A 24854-nucleotide genomic window follows, 5' to 3' on the forward strand; every position below is an offset into this window, starting at 1 on the left:
TATGATTATTATTCTTACCCCCATTATAGTGCATTCTGAACAAAAACACATTTGTCACCCTTGCACATGGAAATGGGCGAGCCGTCGCACACTAAGAAAAGTACATAGAAAGTAAACTACCTAGAAAAAAGAAATACATATGATGAAAGCATAGTAAAAAGAGGTGGAGGTGGACATGCGACCATGGGCAACACACCCTAGATAAGCATGACCGTGACATTCTCCCCACTCAATTGGTTGACATCCCCATCAACCGACTCTGCTTGAACTCAGCAAATTGTTGAGAAATTGCCTTGAGGTCTTCCGCGCGCTCCCTACGAACTTCTCTATCTTGGAGGCTTTTCCATTTCTCCAGGAACTCTTATAAACTTGGTCCTGGTCCTCCAACTCTATTGCTTCTTCCAACAAGTCCCTCATTGACTTCTTCCTCTGTCATTCTCTTCATTGTGGCAGGCGGACAGGTCACCATCCTACATCGCTCATCGGCATGGTCAGGATGATAGAGTTTCAATCTATTTACGTGGATGACAGGATGAATCTCCATCCATGATGGTAATTGCAACTGATAGGAGGTTTTCCCAACCTTTTTTATGACTTCCACCGGTCCTCTATAGCTGCTCACAAGGCGACGTTCTCTTTAGCCTCGCCCTCGATATCGAAACTATCTTAGGCACAATCTAATCTGAACTTTGTCCCCTGGTAAGAACTCTCGGTGTCTAGGCTTACTTCTCCTCCTCTTTAGAGGCAGGGATTTGTGTAAACTGCCCGATTCAACAACGCGATACTTTTCCAAGACACACAAAATGTCTTAAGGGGCTTTCTCTTTCGTGGTTTCAACTGACCCGTGGGTAAGGTCCTTCTCCAACTGGAGGGCCAAGATCATCTTTACCCCATTCAACTATTTAATCCCGCAGTTGGCGTAGACCCTGTGATCACTAAACACTTGGCAAAGGGTATCGGTATTACCTTGTGCTCAAGCAAGAATTCCATCCCCAACTCCATGTCAAATTCATCCATTTTGACGTAGGGCACTCAAATCCCCCAACTTTACGACTGTTCTTTTTACTATTCCTGTAATAGGCAAGGCTGCGGAGTTCACTGCTTTCATTTTACCTGTGCCTCCTTCCCAATGGAGATTCAACCGTTTGGCTTCTATTTCAGACATAAAATTATGGGTGGTTCCCGAGTTGACCATAGTACTTTTGGCCAATCTATGGTTGACCCAAGCATCTACATATATCAGTCCGCCTTTTTGGGGTTCCTTTGTCTCTCTCATACTCTTCTGGAGGGCAGTTAAAAATCTTAGGGCCCCAACTCGTGGAGTTCCATCCTCTGCTTGTATATTCTCGTCCTCTATTTAAACAGCTTTGCCTTTCGAGTCTAAGGCCAATGAGGCTTGAAAGACATTAAAGGTTGCTCGTTTCAGACATTCGCTCGCCTTGTGCTGCCCCTTACATATGTAACAAAATAGGGGCCGATAAAAATTCTACCCCTACCACGTATTTTCAGTCGTCTGCTGAAGTTGTTTGCCATCTCCACTAGTGTCTCTGTCTCCCCCACTATTTCTCAATGGGCTCGAACCGTTGCTTTTTCTCCCTATAGGAGATCTCGAGTGTTGCCTCATCTCTTAAGATTCATTAGTTAAGTCGAACAATCATTCGGCCGCTGCATACGTGGCTGAGAGATCCTATATTCTTTGTTCATACAATTTTATTTTTGTCTAAAATTTCAGACCTTCAACAAAATAGAAAACTTTGTTTTTTTCTAGACACATCTCTTATGTCCAACATCAACCCAAAAAATTGTTTCACATAGTCCCTAATAGTACCAATATGTTTCAATCCTTGAAGCTTATGTCTTACCAAAATCTCACCATTCTCGGGGAAGAACTAAGAACGTAACTCTTGTTTCATTCTCTCCCATGTTCGATGGTGCACCGACTCTCTTAAATGTCCATGAAACAGGACCTCCACCATAACTTGACATCCTCTGTTAGATGCATCGTCGCTAAGGTGATCTTTGACTCCTCAGCCGCTGTGTTCGTAACTCTAAAATACTATTCCATATCAAAGATAAAATTTTCTAGCGCTTTCATTTCACGAACCCCACAGAAGGGCTTAGACTCGAGTACTTTTACCCTGTTGACTATACCATCAGCTGGGGCTTGATTTCCCGCTGCTCTCATGACAAGGTTAACTCTTGCACTGATATTCTCAATCTCTGCTCGGACAACATCGAGGGTGGCTCAAAAGTCTTCAGATAATTCAGTCACCATCTGAATTATTGCTTTCTGCGAGCTGTCTAGTTCTTCGACACACTCCTCCACATGGGCAACAGAGCCTAACGTGCCATCCCCACGCTTGAAACTGTAAGTTCTCATAGCTTTTGCCTATAGGGTCTCAACCCTTGTTAACAATTCCCTGATGGGCATCCCGTCTAAGCAGCCAGCCACTGCGTCGATTTCATCAACCTTGTTAGAGACTTCTTGTAACCGAGTTTCTAAGAACCGAACCTTATCAGGGACTTCTATTAGATAAAGCATTTTCTCTTCTATCTTGACCAACCGATCAACATGGGACTTGCCCAACTGTTTCGTAGCAGACATGATCATAACTTCTCAACTCCACTAGCCGACTTGGCTTTGATACCAACTGTCACAATTGTACCTTCATAAGGGTTTCGAGGCGATTGTTCGACACTTGTTCTCGCCCTCGAACAAGTCCGCCAATCCAAGTCTGAATAGCCGATGGCACAATAGGCATTTCTCACAACCTTCACCCCGTTCTTGAGAAAATGTTTTAGAAAACGGGTTTAAAGGTAAAGGTTTTCGCAAACGTTTGAAAACATGATTAAGCAATGATCATTAGTTGTACAGCTATAAAGCAATAATTAACAACATGGCTTTATAGCCAACTCACTGGTATGAGGATATGATGATTAGTCTTACCCCCATATAGTGCATTATGAACAAAAACACATCCACCACCCTTGCATATGGAAATGGGTGAGCAGTCACACACTAAGAAAAGTACATAGAAAGTAAACTACCTAGCAAAAGGAAATACATAGGATGAAAGCATAGTAAAAAAGAAATGGAGGCAGACATGCGACCATGGGCAACACGCCCTGGACAAGCATGACTGTGACACAGGGCACCTCTAAATTGAGTTTATGTTATGGAGGTGTCAAACCTATGCTTGAAGGCTATATCTTGAAGGCTATACTGATGCAAACATGGCAGTAGGGGTGGTCATTCAAACCGCAAAAATCGAACCATTTCTAAAAACCGAACCGAACTGAAAACTCAGTGAAACCGAAAAATGCGGTTTGATCCGGTTTAAAGAAATTTTGAAACTGAATCAATTCGATTCGGTTCTGTTTCACTTTCGAAAACTGGATTTGAAACCAAACCGAACCGTTTTTAACTAATAAATATATTTATTTATATATATATTAAAACAAAGAGTGAAACCGAATTTAAAACCAAATCACTTTTAGTTTAAAAAACAAAACCGAATTTGAAAACGAACCGAACCGCTTATATGCTGTTCGATTCGGTTTGGTTCGGTTTGACCACCAAATTGAACCCAACCGAACCGTTTCCACCCTACATGGTAGGTGATTTTGATAACAGAAAATCTACCTCAGGTTATGTGTTTACATTTTTCAGGGGAGCCTAGGAAGCACAAATACTTCTAATTATGCAGAGAATCGGTATTAGATACAAATACGTCCAGATACGTAGTAGATACGTGTCTGATATGTGATTTGAGGTATCTGATTTTTTTTTTATTTTTATTTTTCAAATACGTGTAAGCAGATACGTGAAGGGGATACGTGGGTCAATTTTTTTTTTTTCAAATTTAAGCTCAACCATTTAAAAAGCCCAACCCATAACCCATTTTATTTTAGTGCATGTTTAGAAGTGATTTTAAAATAATCAAAAATCACTTTTTTCATTTTTAAAATCAATCGAAAACACCCTTTTAATTACTCAAAATTAATTTAGTTTTCAATTTTACACTTTTAAATGCAATTTTCATATCATCAAAATTAGCTTTGAAGAATTAAACATGTTTCATGGTGATTTTGAAAATGACAAAAGTGATTTCAACCATTTTAAAATCACTTCTAAACATAAAAGTCCACTTAAATTGAACAATCCAAAACGAAATAAATTAAAAATGATAAAACATAAAAAATAAAAATAAAAAAACCCGAAACGTAATTAAATCTTCATTCTTCCATTCTCTCACACTATTTAAATCATGATTCATGCCCCTTTCATCCTCAACTTCATTCTTCAATCTTCATCTTCTACTTTCCTTTCGTCTACTCTAGTCGCTTAACAATCACTCGACGTTACTGGATTTTTTTTTCCAAGTTTTCACTCTCTTCTTAAATCTATTTTAATCTAACTTAAAATAAGTATTATAGCAATTAATTAGACGTATATATATAACGTATCTTCAACGTATTCGTATATTAGTTTTTTAGAAATTAACATATCTTCGTATCGTATCGTATCCGTATCTGTGTTTGTGCTTCTTAGGGGGGAGTCATCTCATGGCAATTCAAGTTACAAAAATGCATGGCATTGTCCACAACTGAGGCAGAATATATTGCAATAGCGGAAGCAAACAATGAGATGTTATGGCTTAAAAGGTTCCTTTAAGAGCTGGATTCGAAGCAATGTGAGTATGTAATATTTTGCGATAGTCAGAGTGCTATGGATTTGAGCAAAAATCAATGTATCATGCTCGTACTAAACACATTAACATTTGCTATCATTAGCTACGAGATGTAATTGAAGATAAAAGATTAAATCTGGAGAAAGTCCACACTGATAAGAATAGTGCAAATATGTTAACTAAGGTAGTTCCTGGAAGCAAGATTGAGCTTTGTAGTAAGCTTGCCGGGATGCGGTTCAAGTGATCGTGGATGTGATTGAGTCTTCCCCGTGTTGGGTTGGAGGGGGAGATTGTTGTGGGTGTCCAGCCTACTTGTTGCACAAGTAAGATTTTACTTAAATTTGTGTTTTGTGAACCTAATTGGGACTAATTTTTTTTGGGTTGGCCCATCTTGAAAGCCCTAGGTTTTCTTTTATGTGATATGAGGATGACCTAAAGGAAAAAAGAGTGAAAAAGAGATAGAAAATTGGAGAGAAAGATAGAAGTTCGATTTTTCAGTGACAACTTATACAAGTTGTCAATTGCCAAAGTTCGAACCATTGGATCGTGCTAAAATTTGGTTAGCCTATCCAGGACACATGGGGTCTCGTTTTGAACGGTTGAATTATTGTTTGGAGCTCTGGTTTGTCAGTAATCGCTGTCAAATAAAACCTGTAAAACTGAGTGATTTTCATTATTTTTTATCTCTCTGAGTGTTGATCTTTTATATACGATAGTATTGGTTGGCCGTGAATCTTTGTATGGCTGATTTGGATTCTTTTTCCCTCAATTTTTATCATAATAAGAGAAGTGACAAGGGTGGACTCCTCACAAGTCTCATGGTTTTTACTCCACATTGAAGAGGTTTTCCACGTATAAATCGTGTGTGCTCTTTGTTTTTAGTCTTCCATAATTTTGTGGTTTGTTACTATCCATTGTTGGTCGATCGCTTGGTGATTATTTGGTGATTTATTTGTGGTATTTTGGAGAATAATTATTTAGTTGATTGTTTTGGTAGAGATCCTAGTGGGTTGTTATATTGTTTGGGTCTTATCAATGAGTTCGTAGTTGTAGTATTAAAAATCACTAAATCAATCAACGAATCAAGTCAAATATTCACTTAAGTAGGCTATAATTTGTCCATCCCCCCCTCTCTCAATGCTCAAATCACTATGCACATATCCATATAGAACAACATTTAAAAGAACACATACATGGATGTAAGAAAACAAGAATATGAGTAATACTAAAGTATTTGAATTATTTGATATTATCTGATACCTTTTATGATTATTACATAAATCATAAGAATAAAAGCTTTAAGAGGTGGAGACAGAGGTCGTAAGATTATAAAAGACAAGGACAAGCAGATTGTAAGCATATTTGTAAAATGAAAAGGGAGTTTCGTAGGAGTAAGAGAGAAGCGATCAACAAGAGAAATAATAACTCCTCTTTTTTCTTTTCTTTTCTTTTTTTTTTTTTCAATAAGAAACAGATACATTTTCTTTTACAACAATACAATTGATATCACATTTGGTAAGCACATTTTATAGAAAATTAATTGGGGGTTCAAGTTCAATAAGGTAGATTTTATAGGAATAAAAATATCCATTGACATATCAATATATCCATAAATCAAAGAATTTGACATCAATATTAAATATATATAGATATCTCCAATATCTTTTATAAATGCTAGTAAAACATTAAAAAAAATGTCATCTATTTAGTCCAATATGAAAATGAATATTATAATTTAGTTTGGGAGTAAAACAACATAATCATTAATATAAATAAATTTAATAAATTTTGGGACTTACAGAAACATCGATATTTTATCGATATATCTGTAAAATTAAAACCTCAATATAAATATTGGCATCAATATTTTAACCTTTGCTAAGCAAGAGAGATTCAGTATCATTAAATATCAATACAACACGCCACCAACTCTAGTTGTGTCTGATTTTGATAGTAACAATAACACAGATAAAAAATTGGGACACATACAAACCAGAACTCTAAAGTCTAATCTATGCTATCTAGTATCTATGATTCAACCTTTCTGAGCATTAGGAGCCGATTTCCTCATCCAAAAAGGAATATATGTTCTTCAAAAGGAATTCTACGCTATGATTTTATCTTTGAAGCATTATGATTCGTCTGTAAAGAGACTATTTACAATATTTTGACAAATTTGTGTGGTACTTTTTGTTCTATACCTTTAGAGGGAGAAAAAAAAGATATGTTTATTGTATATATGAACATAACACCACAAATTGAGATGGAAGAGAACCTTTTTTCCCCCCATCATTCACGCTCTGATATAACGATTAACGAATCTGTCAGTTCAAGAGAAAGCAGTTCAGACTTGGGGATGGGATTGATTACCTGCATTAACCACAAGAATGCATCAGATTTATATCCCACATTTCTCTCCCGAAGATTCCACTAGCATTATTACCTTTCTATTGTTTTTAATATAGCCAATGGCAACTTCTTGCTTCAGATGTGCTCTTTCAGAAAGTTCTGAAAATGAGAGATCCTCCCCTTGTTTCATGTAGCCACTGATATCCTGTGTCAAGCAGATATGGAAATCATGATGCAATTATGTCACACAAGGTTATACAGATATAGCGCCTAAAACTCCGTTACCATAATTTGGGTACTTGACAAAAATGACCCCTCCCACTTTATTTTTGAAAAATGGACACTTTCTAAAAAACTATTTGCATTTACTTATAATTAGTCATGTAATCACATGACCAAAAAAGTTCAATTAGGGCAAGCACAAAAGCTGTACTTTCAATCAGATCGTTTAACTTCAATGTTCACAGCTATCGAAAGGTAATGTGGATGAAGAAATAGATATGTACCTTCACATAAATTTCATCGCCCTCAGCATTTAAAATATCTTTCCATACTTCATTCAATTCACTATCCTCTGCCACTGTGTCATAAAAATATATATTTGAATCATGACGTCACTTGCATAGAAAATATTAAAGAGGTTAGATGCATTTTCAGACCTTGAGCTGTGACAAGACTCATTATTTCCTCTGCTGCAATGTATGTCAGGGAAGGTTTTATTCGGGTTATCTGCATACATTGTAAAATCTACATCAATATTTTAAATATACTCAAAAAGCTGCACATGAAAATTGCAAAACGAACCACTTACTTGTTTTCCCAATTTGGAGTCAACAATCTCCGCAACAAGATTTTGTACCTGAGATAAATTATCATATTATACGCCCTACTTTCTCCAGAAAATACACACAGGCAGCTATGATATAATATGATCGAACTTTTCATAAATGCATACATGTCAAAGGATTGATGTATAGTATTTATAAGAAGGTTGTGTTATTGATGATATTGCTTTGTTATATACAACAAATACCTTAACTCCATGCTTTTTACAGATACTTTCAGCAAGGAGAAGAGTATAAACTGAATGTTTGTCCGCCCTAGATGGATCTGAAAAGTTGCAAGTTAATGCAATCCATCTTCAGGTAATTTACACATAGAAACATTATAATACAAGCATAAAAAGACATAAGATAGTTTTAATATTCATACCCCCAAGAAGCCATTCTCTGTCGGATATCACCGCAATGGATAATGGAACGTCTTCATTTTTATTGAAAGAACTCTTAATATTTATTAAAGTTTCCTCTAAGGTATCATAATCCATGGGATTTCCTATCTACATCATACAAAACAGAGGTACAAAATTATGTTAAGTGGCTTAAAGAACGAATTAAAATGCTTAATAAGGCCACACTCTTATCTTCATTCAATTAAGACAATAGTCAATACCCTGTGAGAAACTCTAACATTTTTTAACTTCTTGTGGTCTGCAGCTTTATTAGCCCTCTTTCTTTCTTCAAATGATGCATCTGATAAAATTTCCTGCATATACACGAGAGCTAACAATTATGGTCCAACAACCACATTCATGTGACATATAACCGAATTATAGATGTATAAAACTAGTTTTTCGAGCCCAAAGACGGTAATCAAAAGTTGAATGAATCACATCACGACGGAAAAACTTCACATTCAAAAGAACCCAGGCGTTGCCACTTTCAATAGAGATCTGACTTTCATTAAGTGACCTCCATTTAAGGGAGATGAGAAGCTAAATGGGGAGATAGTTTAATGAATCTACACTCTAATCAAGTTTTAATCAACCATATGACCATGCATCTTTATTTCATAAGATTAAGACAATTGTTTATAATGCAGGCAGTGTTGTAATGCAGAGCACATCAGATTCTCATCCAAAAGTGATGTCAGCAGAGTCAGATCAAGTACAAAAATTGTAGTCTAGCAAACATGAAAAATATTCATACAGAGAAGAGGTTTACCAATACACTACCAGGTCCAAGATAATTATCATATTCTTCTATCATATCTACAACATCTGGGCGCCAACCAAGCAAAAGTATGCATTCTTTCGGTCCCAGAGTCCACTGCGAGGCCTGCAAGCAATGTAAAAGTTAGCTACCATGCTTAGTGACTGGTTGAAAATACAAACAGAACACTTAAATATTACCTTGAAAGAAGGTTTTGTTGGATGTTTGATGATATTCTCAAATCCCTTTCTATCTGTTTCCAGAGATTCATGTAAATCTACATTGTTGTTTTTAATACTTTCCAGCTTTTTAATGGTATTACTTCCTTCTTTGGTCACATTTGCATGACCACCCGTTCCCTTATGTCCTCCAAGGAGAGGTGCAATGAGCAGAATCTACATCAGAAAATGATAAAGTAACGAGAGATGCACAAATTCAACTGAGAAAAGGAATTGAGCAAAGCTGTTTCCTTCAAAGCAAACTACTTGAGAACTTATCAGATCACCATATATAACGCCATTAGTCCATAGCATTACATTTTTGTTTTTTTGTCCACGTTGAACAGTTAACATATAATCAATGTTGTGAGTCTAAAGAAGGGCGTGTATCAAGATTTTTGCCTTCAGGGCCACCCACCCTGTCCCTATCTATCTATCAGAGAAAATGAAGCCTATCATTTCTTGAAAAATATACAAGCATTTGAAACCATTAGTTTTTGTTCTTCGGATGGCTGGCATGAGTCTAAAAGAACTCAATGCAAAAACTTCAGCAAAACAAAAAGATCAGAGTGAGAAGTCTAACATAATATACTTTTTAAAGCAATTTTGCGCAGATACTGATTTATTTATAACAAATTAAAATCAAAATCTTATCGCAGCACTGAAACGTGAATAAAAAAAGTTCGTGCTAGAGTTACTATGCCTGAAAGTTCAACACAGTAATATGACAAATTAGATTAGGACCATCAAAATTCTCTGCTGCTTTTTTTTTTCCTTTAAAAAACGAAAGAGAAAAAGGAAAGAGTGAGGGTGAGGGTGAGAGAGAGAGAGAGATGAATCCGCGATTGGAGATTATTATTCATACCTTGTCATTTTGCTGCAGAATCTCATCATCATTTGGATGGAAGTGTATCTTCCCATTTCTATAGATACCACACACAACTGCCTGTAGAAATACCCATTCAGCAAAAAGGAAAGGGAATGGGGAGAAAAATCTTAGCTGATGAATAAGTACCTCATGAAATCCTTGGCGTAATTCTTTATAATTTAGACCAACAAAATTGGGGGAACTGAATAGATTAAATACATTTTCTGCAATTGCACAACATTACAAATTTGAGAAACTGGAAACTGAAAGGGCAAGAAATTAAAGAATAAGTTTTTAAATATTATGAGCATCTAGTCTTTTACTCCCTTCATCGTGATTCATTTAGTCATCCTTCGTGACAACACTCGAATGAGAAGACAAAAGTTTCTTTTTTCAATATTTCTTTCAGTTGTTCAAGGAAATAAGTTTCTCCCTGTACTTTCCTATGCAATTAGGATAACTATAAATTTTGTACGTACTCCGATAGTTCAACAAATGTCTGTAAATTTTTATGAGCCCCTTTTGCCGAGAACATTGGACAAATAATTTAGAGGCAACATTCTCCACTGGCTCTACTTTCAGTCCTGTGACTGACTTCAAGAGCTCACATGTATTGGAACTAGAAACCTGATTCATAAAGAAAAGGTTCAACAAATTCAGCTATTCATAGTTGAATTTGACAAACTGATCAACTTGTTATTTATTGGTGGCATACCTCAACAATAGTTGGGATGGAGTCCATATTTGCAATGGGTTGAAGAGCAAGAACAGAGAGAAATGCATCCGTATCAACCTCATACCTAATAAACTTGTGTGCAATACGCTTTAGTTAATCAATAATTCCAAGATTGATGTCTCCTATTCCAAATTAAAATAAGTAATCCTACATCCTATACTGGACAATATCTCAATTTCAACTGCATTTTAGTTAACTGAATGAGTATCAAAAGCACTAGTTAGCAGGAATCACTGTCACTACATATCCAAGACTCCTTTATCTTCAATTGGTCATAAAATAACTTTCTTTTTAGAAGTCTCCAGGATAACTACTCAATAAAGGTTTCTTATAACAATGATTACTTCCTTTATCACCACAAATGTACGGAAAATTTAAGGATGGCTGAGAAACATACACAAGGGGAAAATTCATCTCGATATCCAATGGAGAACAGTGGAAGGAACAAAGAGAAGTAATCATATTTGTCTATTAACATAAATAGAATAAAGGAACCATGAAATACTGGAAGGAATTAAAATATTAAAAGCACTATGAAAATAAGCCACCTATCTTTTTGAAAGGACAAGTTAACTCAGCTTTGGAAATGCTAAGATATGAATCTTTTATCACTTTCAAAAATTAATAATAATAACCGTTGTACAAACTTAAACTTCTAAAAGGAGTGACATTCTTGAAATTTGATGAAACTATTATATAAAGTTCATAACCAATTACCTACATTTGATTACAATTTATGAAAAACAGAATAGTCATCCCCACTCCATAATATTATTAATCTAGATCAACATTTCATACAGATTGGATCGACTAAGGAGCCAGCCAACAACTAAATTTCAGTAGCATTTGGACAGAATCGTTAATTTTAAGAAACAAAGACAGGTTCAAAACGGCCAGAGAAAAAAGGGATAATGAGAGGCACGAAAACCATTCAATGAAACAACAGGACGTGAAAATAAAAAAAATATACTTATAACTGACGATTTCTTACCGGTCTCCTTTTGTTGGCAGTATAATTACCGCTCGTGCCATACTGGCAGCAGCTCTTTCAAATGATTTTGTTAAGCTAAGACTACAACTGTGAAACCAAAGACTCGACGGTGTTAGATGAGACCAAAATTAAATCATACCAATAGAGAATAATCTAGTAACTTCGCTTCTTTTGGGAAAATCAAATAAGGTAACTCCAAATGCAGATCTAAAAGACAGCAAAGATTTCCTGTCTCCTATTAACATTAAAAAAGAAAATAGCTTCATCATAGTTACCTCTTCGTAAGAACATCAATGTGGTAAAGATCTTTCGCGATATTATCAGCTAACTTGTCCATTTGTTTCCTTGGAAGATCAGACATGAGAAGAATTCTCTGTCTCCTGAAATACAGACCATAAAGAAAATGTGCTTGCCAATCCTTATAACACATGATGTTGACAGACTCATCAATGAAAGGAGGAGCAACAGTTACCTAGCAGTTGCAGTGCCTAAGCGAACAGCAAATTCATGGTATTTGTTTAGCTGCTTCAGTATAAAAGTCAAATGACTATTGACACCACAAATGATGATGTGATCGGATTCCAGAACTTGAACTTGTGCACCTTCCCTCAGCCTTTGCATGTTATGCTACCCAAAAAACAAGCATAAGTACTAAGTGTATGGAAATTAGCTTCAGTAAACACCTACTTTTTCTTCTGTTTTTTTGTCATTAAGCTTACCCTAAACTGTTCTGTCATTGTGCTGAGTAGACGAGAGTAAAATAATATGCCCCATATGGCAAGAATGAAGCCTATAACACGTTCAACTCGTGTTGTTTGCTGTTGGTTCAAAAATATAAATGTTTCTAAGTCAGATTAATAGTTTTTAGATACTTAAATGATTTTAAGAAAATATTTGACGTCCATCATTAATAACATAGATCTAAAGGATTTTAAAATGCAAATGTAGCATACTTTCAAGTGAGTGGATGATGAACATAGACATGCCCATGCTTCCCATAAGCAGTCCTCCAGAGACTGAGTGCTACCTCTGTACAAAACGCTCCCAGATTGGCAAATAAGAATGTGCATTGCATGAAGAAAGGATCGATGAACTAACAGATGAGAATCAAACTAACAATTGATTGCAAAAATTTTAACGTGTGACATATTAGAAGTTTAAGCAATGCAAATCAACTGACAAAAATTATAACATAAAACTAGATTGTCAATTATCTTATTATTAAGAATTTTTTTAAAAAAATAAACACAAATAAATTGTTAGAAAAACGTATTTATTATTTTAAAATAGAAAACTAAAGACAAAATCATAACAAAACAGGCCTTTGCTAATCCCACCATATCTTAGTATAACTGTTGCATAAATCAATGCAGTTCTTTTTTCTCCAAAAATTGTCAAGTGAAAGTGAATGAAGGGGACAGGAGGAGATAGTTATACCCCAGAAAATCCAAAATCCTCCCACTTGAACTCTCCACTTTTGAACATAGGTAACATTTAACAAAACAGAATATTTCACTTTTTCAAGGCTTGCAATGGGAAGGGTTAAATATGCTATCGATCAGATCTTACCATCTACACCATGAAGTCTATTTGAAGCTGCAGTTTAATACTTAGCAGAAAGGAAAAAAAGTAGAGTACCTGAGCTTGAAGAACAGGAAACCACCGATCAAAATAAATGAGATGCATGCCACAAGGAGCACCACTAAGAACCTTAAAATTCGGAGGGGAAAAAAGACAAAAAAAGAAAAGGAAACCCAAATGATTTCTCAAACTTATAACGGGAATTTCTACTGGAAAAATAAAGAAGGAGAGTAATGCAATACATTCATGTAATACAGCGTTCTAGCAGTTTATCTATTTCTTCCATTACATTTGAAGTCTATTACATCATCAGTTCAGATGAGTGACAATTATTCCCCAAAATATGAACAAGGGTAACAAATATGCACCTCACTTACGTGCCAACATTTCTCTCAAGTTGAATGTTGAATAGGTATATCAGTCGTGCGAAACTCCATCTGATATCTTGAAAAGCAGGCATGTACACATCTAATTGAAGGGGTGTTGGTTTATTCAAGGTATTAGATACACATGCAAATGGCAAGCTAAATGCTCCAAAATTTTGAACGATAAAGGGGAATATCTCTACGACAGTTTTGGCTATAGATTTAACAGAGGTAACTTGTGTCAAGCTGAAAAGGCAACATGCAAATACAATTTTGACCGCAACTTTAGCTTGGACAGCCTGATACAATTCCAGTGCATCATGATCAGAGATCAGCAATTTTTTAGTGAACTAAAAGCATAGTTATACAATAAGCAAGTTCTCTATATGGAAAGAGATCAAAAGGGCAAAAAATAATGTTTTTTAGTTTACCCTTTTGGAAGGCAATAACAACCCAAAGGAAAAACACATTCAAAACTTACAAGAAAATAAATTAAGCATTTAAACATGACCCCAAGAACAAAATTAAAAAGCAAATCTGCACAGAAAAGACAATTAATATTAGAAACAGACAGACGGTTGTAAATAGGCAATGTGTGTTTTCTCTGTTTACCTCAAAGAACTTCAACGGGAATACCCTACTCGCCTTACAGCATGATGGTAAAAGATTAAAATAGCTTTGTTGTCTAATAATGTCAGGCCTCTTTGGAATGACTTTCCAACTACTTAAAAACACCTCTTGCACAAGCACCTTTTAAAGCATTTAGAAAGTCATTCCACAGAGGCCCATCATCCCTAATTATTAAAATTTTTAGGAATTTATCATCGTTTTTGGCCCTTTTTGCCATATATAGTATCCATTGCTTACCATTCAAATATCAAAGCTCCTAATGTATCAGAACTCATGAACTGCTCTTCCAGCAATGTTTCAACTCAATAGTTCCAGACATACAGATGCTTGTATATAATGAACAGTAATGTATGGTTGAAAGGGAAGATCTAACTGTAGATCACGCAAATACTGGCTATTATTTCCCAAAGTTAATTCATCGAGTTACAAAACAGCAGAGTACAGATGTATAGGGGAATATTACAATAAATTGTTGCATCTCAGTTATTTTATAAGACCAAGCAAGTTGGCAATAGTACACTTAATGCACGAACCAAAAAATAAAACAGCTTTTCAACCTACATTCAACACTCACCTGAGACAGAATATTTGGGTTAACTCTATATACACTGGCATTATGATCATTTGAGCTGCTTGTACAGATTGAAGTCTGTACCCCGTCATGTTTCCTTTGAGAACTGCCCTCCCATATCCCTGCCATAGAATCACCATCATCGGTAGAATAAAAGCAACAGATCTACATGATGGATTGAATGCCGAAGAAGCAATACAAGAGATCAATGCTGGTCTGTACACAAATCTACACAACATACATTAAAGTGGTTGTTGTATAGTAGCTCGACAAATTAATTCAAAGGCATCCATGTAGTACATGGAAAGAAACGATGAAAAGCCAAAACCATAACCATTTTGATTAACCTGGGACCCGGAAATAAACCAGACTGTCTTGAAAACTCGAAGCATTCAAGGTTCCAATAGATAATAATGTACTCGTAAAGGCAACTCCACTGTTCATTGATATGCATTTCATAATATACATCTACAACAGACTCACCTCCACTAAACATGAGAGGATAAGCATTAAAATCCGAGTGGTCGGTCCATGAAAAGTGACATGGCAAGGTTCTGCTGGAAAAATGATGTGAAACAGTTAAACATACGTCTAATCATGAAATTAATTAGACCAAAGGGAAGGGAAAAAAAAAAGTCTCCGTTAGAAAAGTTTGACGAACACTTCAGTCAAAAACATCTGATTAAGATTGTACTAGAAATGGCAGAGTTTCCAATATACAAAAAAATTCAATCTAATGAAATGGTAGTAGTTCAAGCGGTAGAGAAATTACGCGCGAAAATCAAAGGATTAAGTGTGAATGACATTTGTTGAAGTCGGAGATAGGAGGTGGTAAAGGAAGTTGGAATAATGGAGAGAAAGAAGGAAGCAAAGATCGGATATGAAGTACCTGGAAGCCGAAAACGGAATGTTCCGATGGAATCGAGGAAGTGGCAGCGGGGAAAGGCGTAAGAGCGAGCATTGATGTTGACTCAGAAACATGTGGCTCTGCATCTGGCTCTGGTTCTGGCTGTTGCGCGATGCTTTGGAATAGCAGAGATGGTGGTGGAGGGAGGAGGAGGAGGAGGTGGATGTTGGAGAACGGTGGAATTGGAGGAAGACGACTGAGCAATAGAAAATGCCCGGTGGATTCCCATATTAAATTTAGAGAATCTCATCGCTGCTTTACCGTGCGTTTTTCTTTTTCCTTTTCTTTTTTTCTTTTGGATTGTTTAACCGTGAGAAAAATTTAATGGATGATTGGGGTAAATAGTATAAAAACACTCGTTTATTATAGTAAATACTATTTTAAAATTTTCTATTAATTATCATTAATTTTTTTTAGGTATTGTAATTAAAGTATGGAGTGGGAAAATCAAATCTCAGCTATATTTTTATTGGATTAAACTATTTACATAAAAAAAAAGTAATCATAAATTGGAACATTGCATCAAAATTATTTTTAAGACTTTCATTTGCTATAATATTTATTGTTTGTTACTGTTTTTACTATTTTACATTCATCATTTTTTTTTATTCTTTGCTGCAATATTTATTATTTTCTTCTCAAACTAAAATAATTTACACCTCAAACACATACTATTATAATTCAAGCTAAAATAAAGTACCCCAAACAAAAATTATGATAACCCAACATAATACTCTAGAAATATAATAACTCATTTTTTGCCCCAAATGTCTCCTGAGTGGGTTATAATAAATCTCCATTTAACGCAAATTGGGACGGCAAATATTAAATAGCATCTACCCATTTGGTTCAACAACTCTCAAAATTGTAAATTCAAATTTAATTTTTTTTGTTTGAAAGTAATTTGTTTTTTAAATACATATTATATGTTTGTTTTTTCCAAAATTTTCAACTATGATTTTTACATTTTTGAAGAAATGCGCCAACTTTTAGTGAAATTCTAAAACCAAAAGTACTTTTTAAAAGCAATTGTTTTACTTTTCAAATTTTGGATTAATCTTCAAAAATATTTTTTAAAAAATGAATGACTAAATATAGAAACTTGTATTAAAAAAAAAATAGTTATCCAATGTAGTCTAAATTTATAAAAAAAAATTAAAAATCTAAAGGAAAAAAAAGGCCTACGAGTGAAAATATTAATTTATTCCCTGCAAAAGTGAATTTTATGGAAAAAGATGTATTTGATATTAAATAGAAAATAGGTTACTGATTTGATAAAAGAAAAATGAACGTTGATAAATTCATTAAAATTTAGATTTTTTTATATATTAGAAAAAAAACAGAAGAATAAGTTGGAAAGTGATGATTGAAGTAGTAAATTGTATTCCATAGACATGCCCATTGAAAAGGCGCGATGGCGATGGTTCGCGCGGTAGGTAGAACAGCGTGGGTGGATATTTTTCTGGGGTTGGGATTTAAAAATTTCCACTTGTTTTTTTCTTTTCCTTTTTTTTTTGTTTTTTCCCTTAAATAAGAACACAAGAGAGTCTTCTAAAAAACTTGCACTCAAAAGCATAAAATTTGATATGAAATTAATTTTCAACTATTAAAAACATATTTTAAAGTATTTTTAAACATGATAAAAATAATTTCGACAATTTTAAAATTACCTTCGAACATATAGTTATCAACAATAATATTATAGTAACCAATATAAATCTTAGATGATATATGATCAAATTTACCTTTTTAACCCATTAGATTAAATTTTGGAGTTAATCGATGATTTAAGAATAAATAAGGGATACTAAGTTATAGTAGTTAGTCGAGGTGAATTAATATAATGGGTAACTTAAGAGAATTATTGGCCCTCCAATTAAAATATTATAAGTTAATTTGAATATTCATAACAAATCATGTTATTATTATTTTTTTATCTGTTGGTTTTTTAAAAAATAATTAACGTGCTCCATTATTTGATTCTCAGACGAGGCATGATCATTGTCATTGTAAGCAATAATGAGAACTCTAGTCTTAAGTTGCAATTGCCAGAAAATTTATAACTTATAATAATAACAAGAACAGTAATAATAAATAATTAATTAAAATAGCTGTAATGTACTATAAAGTTAAGGGTTGTGCATAAAAGTGATATTAATTTTTCCATCATTTTAAATATAAAAAAATGAATTAAAATATTTAAAAATATAGTAAAATATCATTTATAGGTCTAAAATGTTGTCTAAAAATATAATATTTTGTTATATTAAAAAGTATTTTCGACAGTTTTATCATTTAAAACAATTTTCATTAATGTGTTCCATTAAAAACGTTCCAATGAGTGATGTATAGGATTTTTGGAAAGTAATGCCAGATGAGTTTAACTAGGTGAGCTTACACAACCCTATTGAGGAAGGGATATTATATTTATAGCATTGAGGCTTTTTTAATTTTTTATACAGCATTGAGGCAATAATTAAAACATATAAAGTGTTGCACGTGTATATGTTGCTTATTTTGGATCTTTTTTTTCTTCCAAATTTGGCCTCTTGAAAATTAAGGTTGGACTTATTTGGTTCATAATAATTTTTTTTCCATTTTATATTAAATAAATTTGTCTACTATATCAATTCATTTAATACTTGCATGACACTTTGTCGACAGATTTAGCTCAATTATTATTCTTTTTTTTTTTTGAGTAAAATATAGTAATATTTAGCTCAATTACGTAGGGAAATATATATTAGCTTCTAGAGTAGCCCGGGCAAGGAATATGATATACTTTTTTTTCAGTACAACGAATATAATATTTATTTCATAATTTAAATACTATTTTTTCTATAATTTCAATTTTATTAATTTTTGTTTATATGCCATATGAAAATCCTAGAAATTTGTAAATTATGAACCATTTGATGAACCCTTGATAACAAATTTCAAAGACCCCAAGTCAATTGATGTCAATTCAAGGGAAAGAATTACGATTAGATTACCTTTTGATCAAGGACCAAGAGAGAAGGAGAACTAATTCCTCAATCCAAGTTCGACTACAAGCAAGATTATCAGACTTACCTAAATGTTCTTGGCATGCAACCTTGTTTCAAGAATTGTAAAAGGGTGATGATGAGGCTCTATTATCTACTGGAGAATTTTCATTCATCAAAATTACGTACTGTGTTCACTTTCCCCCTTGGAATTCGTCCTACTTAACCAAAGGGATTTAAAAAGTCCATTCTGCCCCTAACTCAAAATACTAAAACCACAAAATAAAACATATACGAATCTATTTAATTACAAAACAAAAAAATAAGGTATGTTTGCAAATTAAAAAAATGTATTAAAATTTACAAAGTTCAATCGATTCCAACTTGTAGCATAACTGAAATCACTTATAGAGCTTTTGATAAGATGTTATTGCTTGAATCCCCTCACTTGGGTTCATCTCTATTTGTATGTGAGAATTCAACGCTAACGTTCTGGTTCATATCAATAGGTTTAAAATTTTCCTACTTTAGTTAGGATTTAGTTTAGTATTTGTACTTCTAAAATATTCATTATAATTTATGTACCTAAAAAAATGAACTATTTTGATTTCTACCTTCACTACAAGAAATTTTGCCTCTACTGACAGCAAACATGTTGACGTCATTAAAATTCGTTGGTAAAAATGGTCTTTGCCGACGAGTCATTACCTCGTCGGCAATAAATATCTCTGCTGACAACATATGTATTACGCATTGTCAACATATGTATAATTAAAGCACATGCAATTCTAAAATTTTAGCCCTAAAATTTCCCCTTCCCTCTTACCACATTTTTTTTGTCCAAATTCCTCCCCCAAATCCTCAAAACCGTGTGCCACCTCTCCCTCCCTCCTCTCAAACTCTCTCTCCATTATTTAAGATTTGTTGCTATCCTACAGTTATGGTAGCAACTGAGATGTTCTTTGTATTAAATATTATGTGAGATATTCGACTGTATATAAGTTTAGATCTATGATATTCATTTGTCTTAAATATGGGTCGAAAGTTGGGATGGTATATTTTATGGTTTATTTTATAAGTTTAAATCTATAAGTTGTTAATTTGTCTTAGATGTGGGGTAGTAAATGTAGGTTGGGATGCATTACTTATCTAAGAAATGGGGAACGATGTTCATTGCAAATTTAGATATATGTTGTATCTTTGTCTTAAATGTGAGACGAAATCTGAGTCGAGAGGTTGTTTTTCTTAAATTTAAGGTGATAAATGTAGGTTGAGATAACTTTGAACATTAGGATGAGAGAATGACTTTGAATGTTTAGATTTATTGTTTCTATGTGGGTTGATTTGTTATTCGTGTAAATAGTTGGGGTAGGATGTTTTATAGATTTACATGCATGTTATTATAAATCTCTAATTGTATTCGTTTAGTTTAGTTTTGTAAGTTGTTATTATTTTAATTGTAGGGAAGAGTTCATGATTATAAGTTTAGATGATTATTGATAGAGTAAATTAACACGCAACGAAAAAAATTAGAATCAATAAGCACTCTAATTACATTTAATTTGAGTTTAAAAACATGTAATGAAACAAAATTTTAGTGAAAGGGTTTCAAGAACTACAATCTTTGATGAATCTCTTCACATACAACTTCTCTCCACGAATTATGACTTCAAATCTGAAAAATTAATTTTTTTTAGAAATTTTCAGAATTGATTTTGCATGCATCAATAATCTGAAAAATTGAACATTTTATATGTTCAATTCATACAAGCACTTAGTATTAATACAATTTGACATTTCAAATTGCATTAATGTTATTGCTTAGGTGTTCAAATTAGTGGATTAATACAACAACCACTATCTAATTTTTAATTAATTGAAAAAAAAACATTTTCAAAACAATAAATTAAAATTGATTTTCATAAAATCAGTTTTAATTAAATTCAATTCTGAATTTCCAATTTTGAAAAATGATTTATTTAAATAATTAATTAAACAAATTTAAATAATAATAATAATTTAATATCAAATACTAAATCAATTAAACACATAAATAATACATGAATCTCATTCATGTAATTTAATATTTAAATATCTTAATTTCTCTAATTTCGTTTAACTTCAACTAAATTAAACGTTTTAGTTGTATTGAATACAGTTAATGAAAACGCTAATTGAATTTGCACACTTCAAATTCAAAACTCTAATTTTGAATCTGAACATTTCAAATCCACTCAATTCACTAATCAAAGATAATTTTACGAGCTAGTAGAGGGACCTTTGGACCTATAGATCATGAAGTTCAAGATTTGAGATTAATTGACTAAACTCTTTAGACCAAATTAATCAATATTCGTTAACTATCGAGACATACCACTATAGCTCGATAGTTGCACTCTCCTCACTGTAGATATATTTTTGTTAATTTTAACCATAATCGGTAAGTCAATCCTTCACAGGTTGTTCGTATTTACAGGTAGGTCAAAATTACCATTTTACCCATGTAAATACATCTTGTTCCTTAAGCTCCCACTGATCATCTTTTGAACAATTTGATTTATAGTCCAACTAATAAACCATAACTCTCTCGATCATGAGAGGGTAGGGCCCCGTTGTTCAAGACCAGAAATCAGCACTTAAGAGAACAACCTATCTGCTAACCCTAAGTCGAGTAGGAGTGAATTCCATCTTGCAGAACTATGTCACACTACAAGAAATCTGACTTCTCCCGACATTACAATTCGTCGGAAAAGTGTGGAAAACACGTCAGAAGAGCCTCTCCCGACGAATAAGGGTCGTCGGGAGTTTGGTCGGGAGAAACTCATCGAGAGAGGAACTCCCGACGCACATATAGGGCATCGAGAGTTCCAGGAATTGCTAATGCCTAATATATGACATCAGCAGTTCTAGAACTCCCGACGCCCTATGTGTGCATTATGTGTGTTTGGAGTTCCCTGACTAACTCCCGACGTCGTTTTAAAGTGCATCAGGAGTTCCCGAACTCCCGGTGATTGTTCTATGCGTCCGGAGTTTCGGAACTCCCGACAGTTTTATTTAATTCATTAGTTGAAAATTGTCTATCGAATATTTTTAATCTATCGTTTGTAATTTTTTAAAATTTGATCTGAATAACCTGTAAAATATAATAAACCAAATAAAAATGCACATAATTAAACAACGAAAATGAATTCCATATTATAACAAGTAAATAAAAAATTACAATATCCAAACGAAGTCGATACTAGAAGTTCATAAACATTTATATCACAAATACATAAAAGAAATAAAATGAAAACAACATCTTCAACAATTGTCCCAGCTCATCTCCGAACAACATTCTATAATAAAACAAAAACATTCAAATGTCATATCGATAAACATCCACAACACGTTCAAACTTCAATACGGGTGTAATGAAACTCTACCCACCCCCCATGACAAACATGGAACCTCCCGAACATAAAAAACACACAACGAGTAAACAAGGACCAACACACATAAAACTCAAACTTTGTCCCCAAAATGGTAACCCAATCTCAACCCGCCCCCCAACAACACATTAGAACTTCGTAAACATTCATAAACACATAAGATCTCCAAGTTCAAGGACAAGACGAGTGTAATGAAACTCTACCAACCCCCCACGACAAACATGGAACCTCCCGAACATAAGAAACACACAAAACAAGTAAACAAGGACCAACACACATAAAACTCAAACTTTCTCCCCAAAATGGTTTAACCCAATCTAACCCCTCCCCTTCCCCCACCACAACATATTACACTTCATAAAACATTTCAAGGACAAAACAATGAAACTCTCTCCAAAATGGTGGTTGAAACTCTATCCACCCCCTACGACAAACATGGAACCTCCCAAACATAAAAAACACATAAAACGAGTAAACAAGCCCAATCTCACCCCCTCCCCCATCCCCCACCACCACAACATATTAAATTTCGTAAACATTCATAAATACACAAGAACTCAAGTTCAATAACAAGAATCATGTGTAATGAAACTCTACCCACACACACACACACGACAAAACAACAAAAAACATATCAAAATCCAGTTGTTTGGCTACCATGCTACTTAAGACATAACTACTTTGCTACCATAACTGCAGGATAGCAACATATTAGACAACTAAATAATGTAGTAATCATACCTAATTCGATAGGTCTCCTCTCTATGATTGTATCATGTCTTCAATCATTTTTTTCATTTTTTCCATTTGTCTTGCATGATCCTCTTTCATTTGTTTCTGAATGTCTTCAAGTTCCTTAATCCTCGACTGAGACTGTTGAAAATTGGCTCTCAATTCCTCAATTCTCGTCTCCATTCCTTAAGTAGATGACGAGCTTGATGAGATGCTACTTCTTCTTGACTTAGGCTTAGGGCCCCAAACTAGGCCTTTTGAATATTCGGGTCATCTACCCAAAACTGTCCCACAGATTTCATCCTCTGTTAGTAGTTGAGAACTTTCTAGAGTGGGGTTGGATTATAATTCCAACATTTGATGCTAGACATATTAATTAAATGGGTAAGAACGAGTGACTAAAGTTAAAAATGAAAAACAACACGATAGTAAAGCAAAAAATGTTACATGTGCATTTTCAGCTGTCTCATTCACAAACTTTCTACCTTTAGAGTGTGTTTCCCTAAATAGGTCAACACGTCCTATTTCTCAACCTTCCTTTTCCTGCAACTCTGCCTGAATTTGCAAGAATGACTTCAATCTACCTACGTGGTCGAACGGTAATTTCTCTCTATTCTTCTTGTTCGTCACAAACATTTCCTACATTTCAACACAAAAAAAAATATGTCAATAGTGTGATGTATTAGTAAATGCAGCAAATGATACACGCCCTAAATATTCTACCTGAAACGCTTCACTCTCGAAACGGTCACACAAAAAGTACCAATCTTCTGACCTATTTTTAAGCCAGCTAGGCAAGTTGGCACATGCTTGCTGAGGATCTTCACATTTTCTGTAATGTTTATACAAATATGCTCTAAATTCTTTCAAGGAGTTTTGCATTTAATGTTCTATAAAATGGTTAAGTCGTTAACTGGGCAGATCAAGTTCGAAATGAGGCTACAAAAGAATGAAGGAAGAATTAGCATAGATGATGTTCATGACTATAAAAGAATAAACTTATAATTAATTACCAATAATTGACTTTTAGCCAATTCTATAAACTCGTTTGGAACCTCAGCAAAAGTACGACATTGTACTGGAAATGCAGATCTCACGGTGACGTCGATCACATTACTAAATCGTACCAAATGTTGAGATATCGGTTTCATCTCCACCTCATTTATCACGATTGTAATTCTGCCATGTTTTTGGACGTATTTTTCCAACTCGATGTTCCACGAATGCTCGCGTTTCCTCTGAGTGGATGCTAAACTACTATCTGAGGAATAAAAAATTTAAAACGGTTTATGATGTATTTAAGTTAACAGAATATATTTCAAAATATACTAACCTGAAGTATCACCCACAGAAGATACCGTATTGCCTAGATATATCTCTTGGAATTCTTCATTAGCTTCCTGTTGCCTATTAGGGGTTGACATCATATCTATACAAACACAAAAAAGACAAAACAATATTAATTTAACAATAAATACGTGTAACCTAGAGAAAAAGAGAATTGAGTAGATACATCATTACTCATCATCGTAATCTAATTCAAATTATTTATCAGCACTTGACCTGTTATTGGGAGACAATTGTTCTTCATCATCATTGTTTATGAAGTCATGATCGCTGTGTACAATGATTGGTCTTTCCATAACTGTAGGATCAATGTCAACTCTACATAAAGTAACCTCCTCAATGGTGACTCCACCAACAATTTCTAGTAAATTTAGTTGTGCGTTTCAACGTCACCCACTTCTGGTACATCCCATATTCGTTTATTTTGGACTACTTGAACACTTTCCAATTGCTACCATATTT

General features: G+C 34.0%; 1 protein-coding gene across 2 annotated transcripts; it reads right to left on the bottom strand.

The window, feature by feature from the left end:
• Positions 1-6503: 6503 nt before the first annotated feature.
• On the bottom strand, positions 6504-16210 carry LOC120069427 (ion channel POLLUX-like protein, putative (DUF1012)). Of its 2 annotated transcripts, none has more exons than XM_039021167.2 (24): positions 15881-16210; positions 15475-15548; positions 14995-15113; positions 13803-14089; positions 13483-13554; positions 12798-12873; positions 12564-12662; positions 12317-12471; positions 12120-12224; positions 11845-11931; positions 10833-10917; positions 10597-10744; positions 10265-10341; positions 10115-10195; positions 9232-9426; positions 9044-9157; positions 8493-8585; positions 8253-8379; positions 8074-8150; positions 7852-7899; positions 7700-7769; positions 7547-7620; positions 7135-7245; positions 6504-7061 (listed from the first exon to the last, which is right to left on the bottom strand). In XM_039021167.2, exons 1-24 carry the CDS (start codon positions 15982-15984, stop codon positions 6981-6983), a joined length of 2559 nt encoding a protein of 852 aa, XP_038877095.1. In that variant the 5' UTR covers positions 15985-16210; the 3' UTR covers positions 6504-6980. The 2 variants fall into 2 exon arrangements, with proteins under 2 accessions (XP_038877095.1, XP_038877096.1); XM_039021168.2 differs by having other exon boundaries at positions 15475-15545; positions 15881-16162.
• Positions 16211-24854: the final 8644 nt, after the last annotated feature.

This window comes from Benincasa hispida, chromosome 1 (genome assembly GCF_027475165.1).
Source record: "Benincasa hispida cultivar pf3 chromosome 1, pf3_genome.v1.1, whole genome shotgun sequence".
Lineage (NCBI taxonomy): Eukaryota > Viridiplantae > Streptophyta > Magnoliopsida > Cucurbitales > Cucurbitaceae > Benincasa > Benincasa hispida.

Excerpts from the sequence above, each read along its gene's own strand:
- LOC120069427 (XM_039021167.2), bottom strand. The coding sequence starts at position 15,984 with ATGCAGAGCCACATGTTTCTGAGTCAACATCAATGCTCGCTCTTACGC. Across the intron at positions 12,874-13,482 it reads TTCCTGTTCTTCAAGCTCAG|AGGTAGCACTCAGTCTCTGG; the intron begins GTACTCTACTTT and ends CGTTTTGTACAG. Across the intron at positions 7,900-8,073 it reads GTAAAAAGCATGGAGTTAAG|GTACAAAATCTTGTTGCGGA; the intron begins GTATTTGTTGTA and ends AATTTATCTCAG.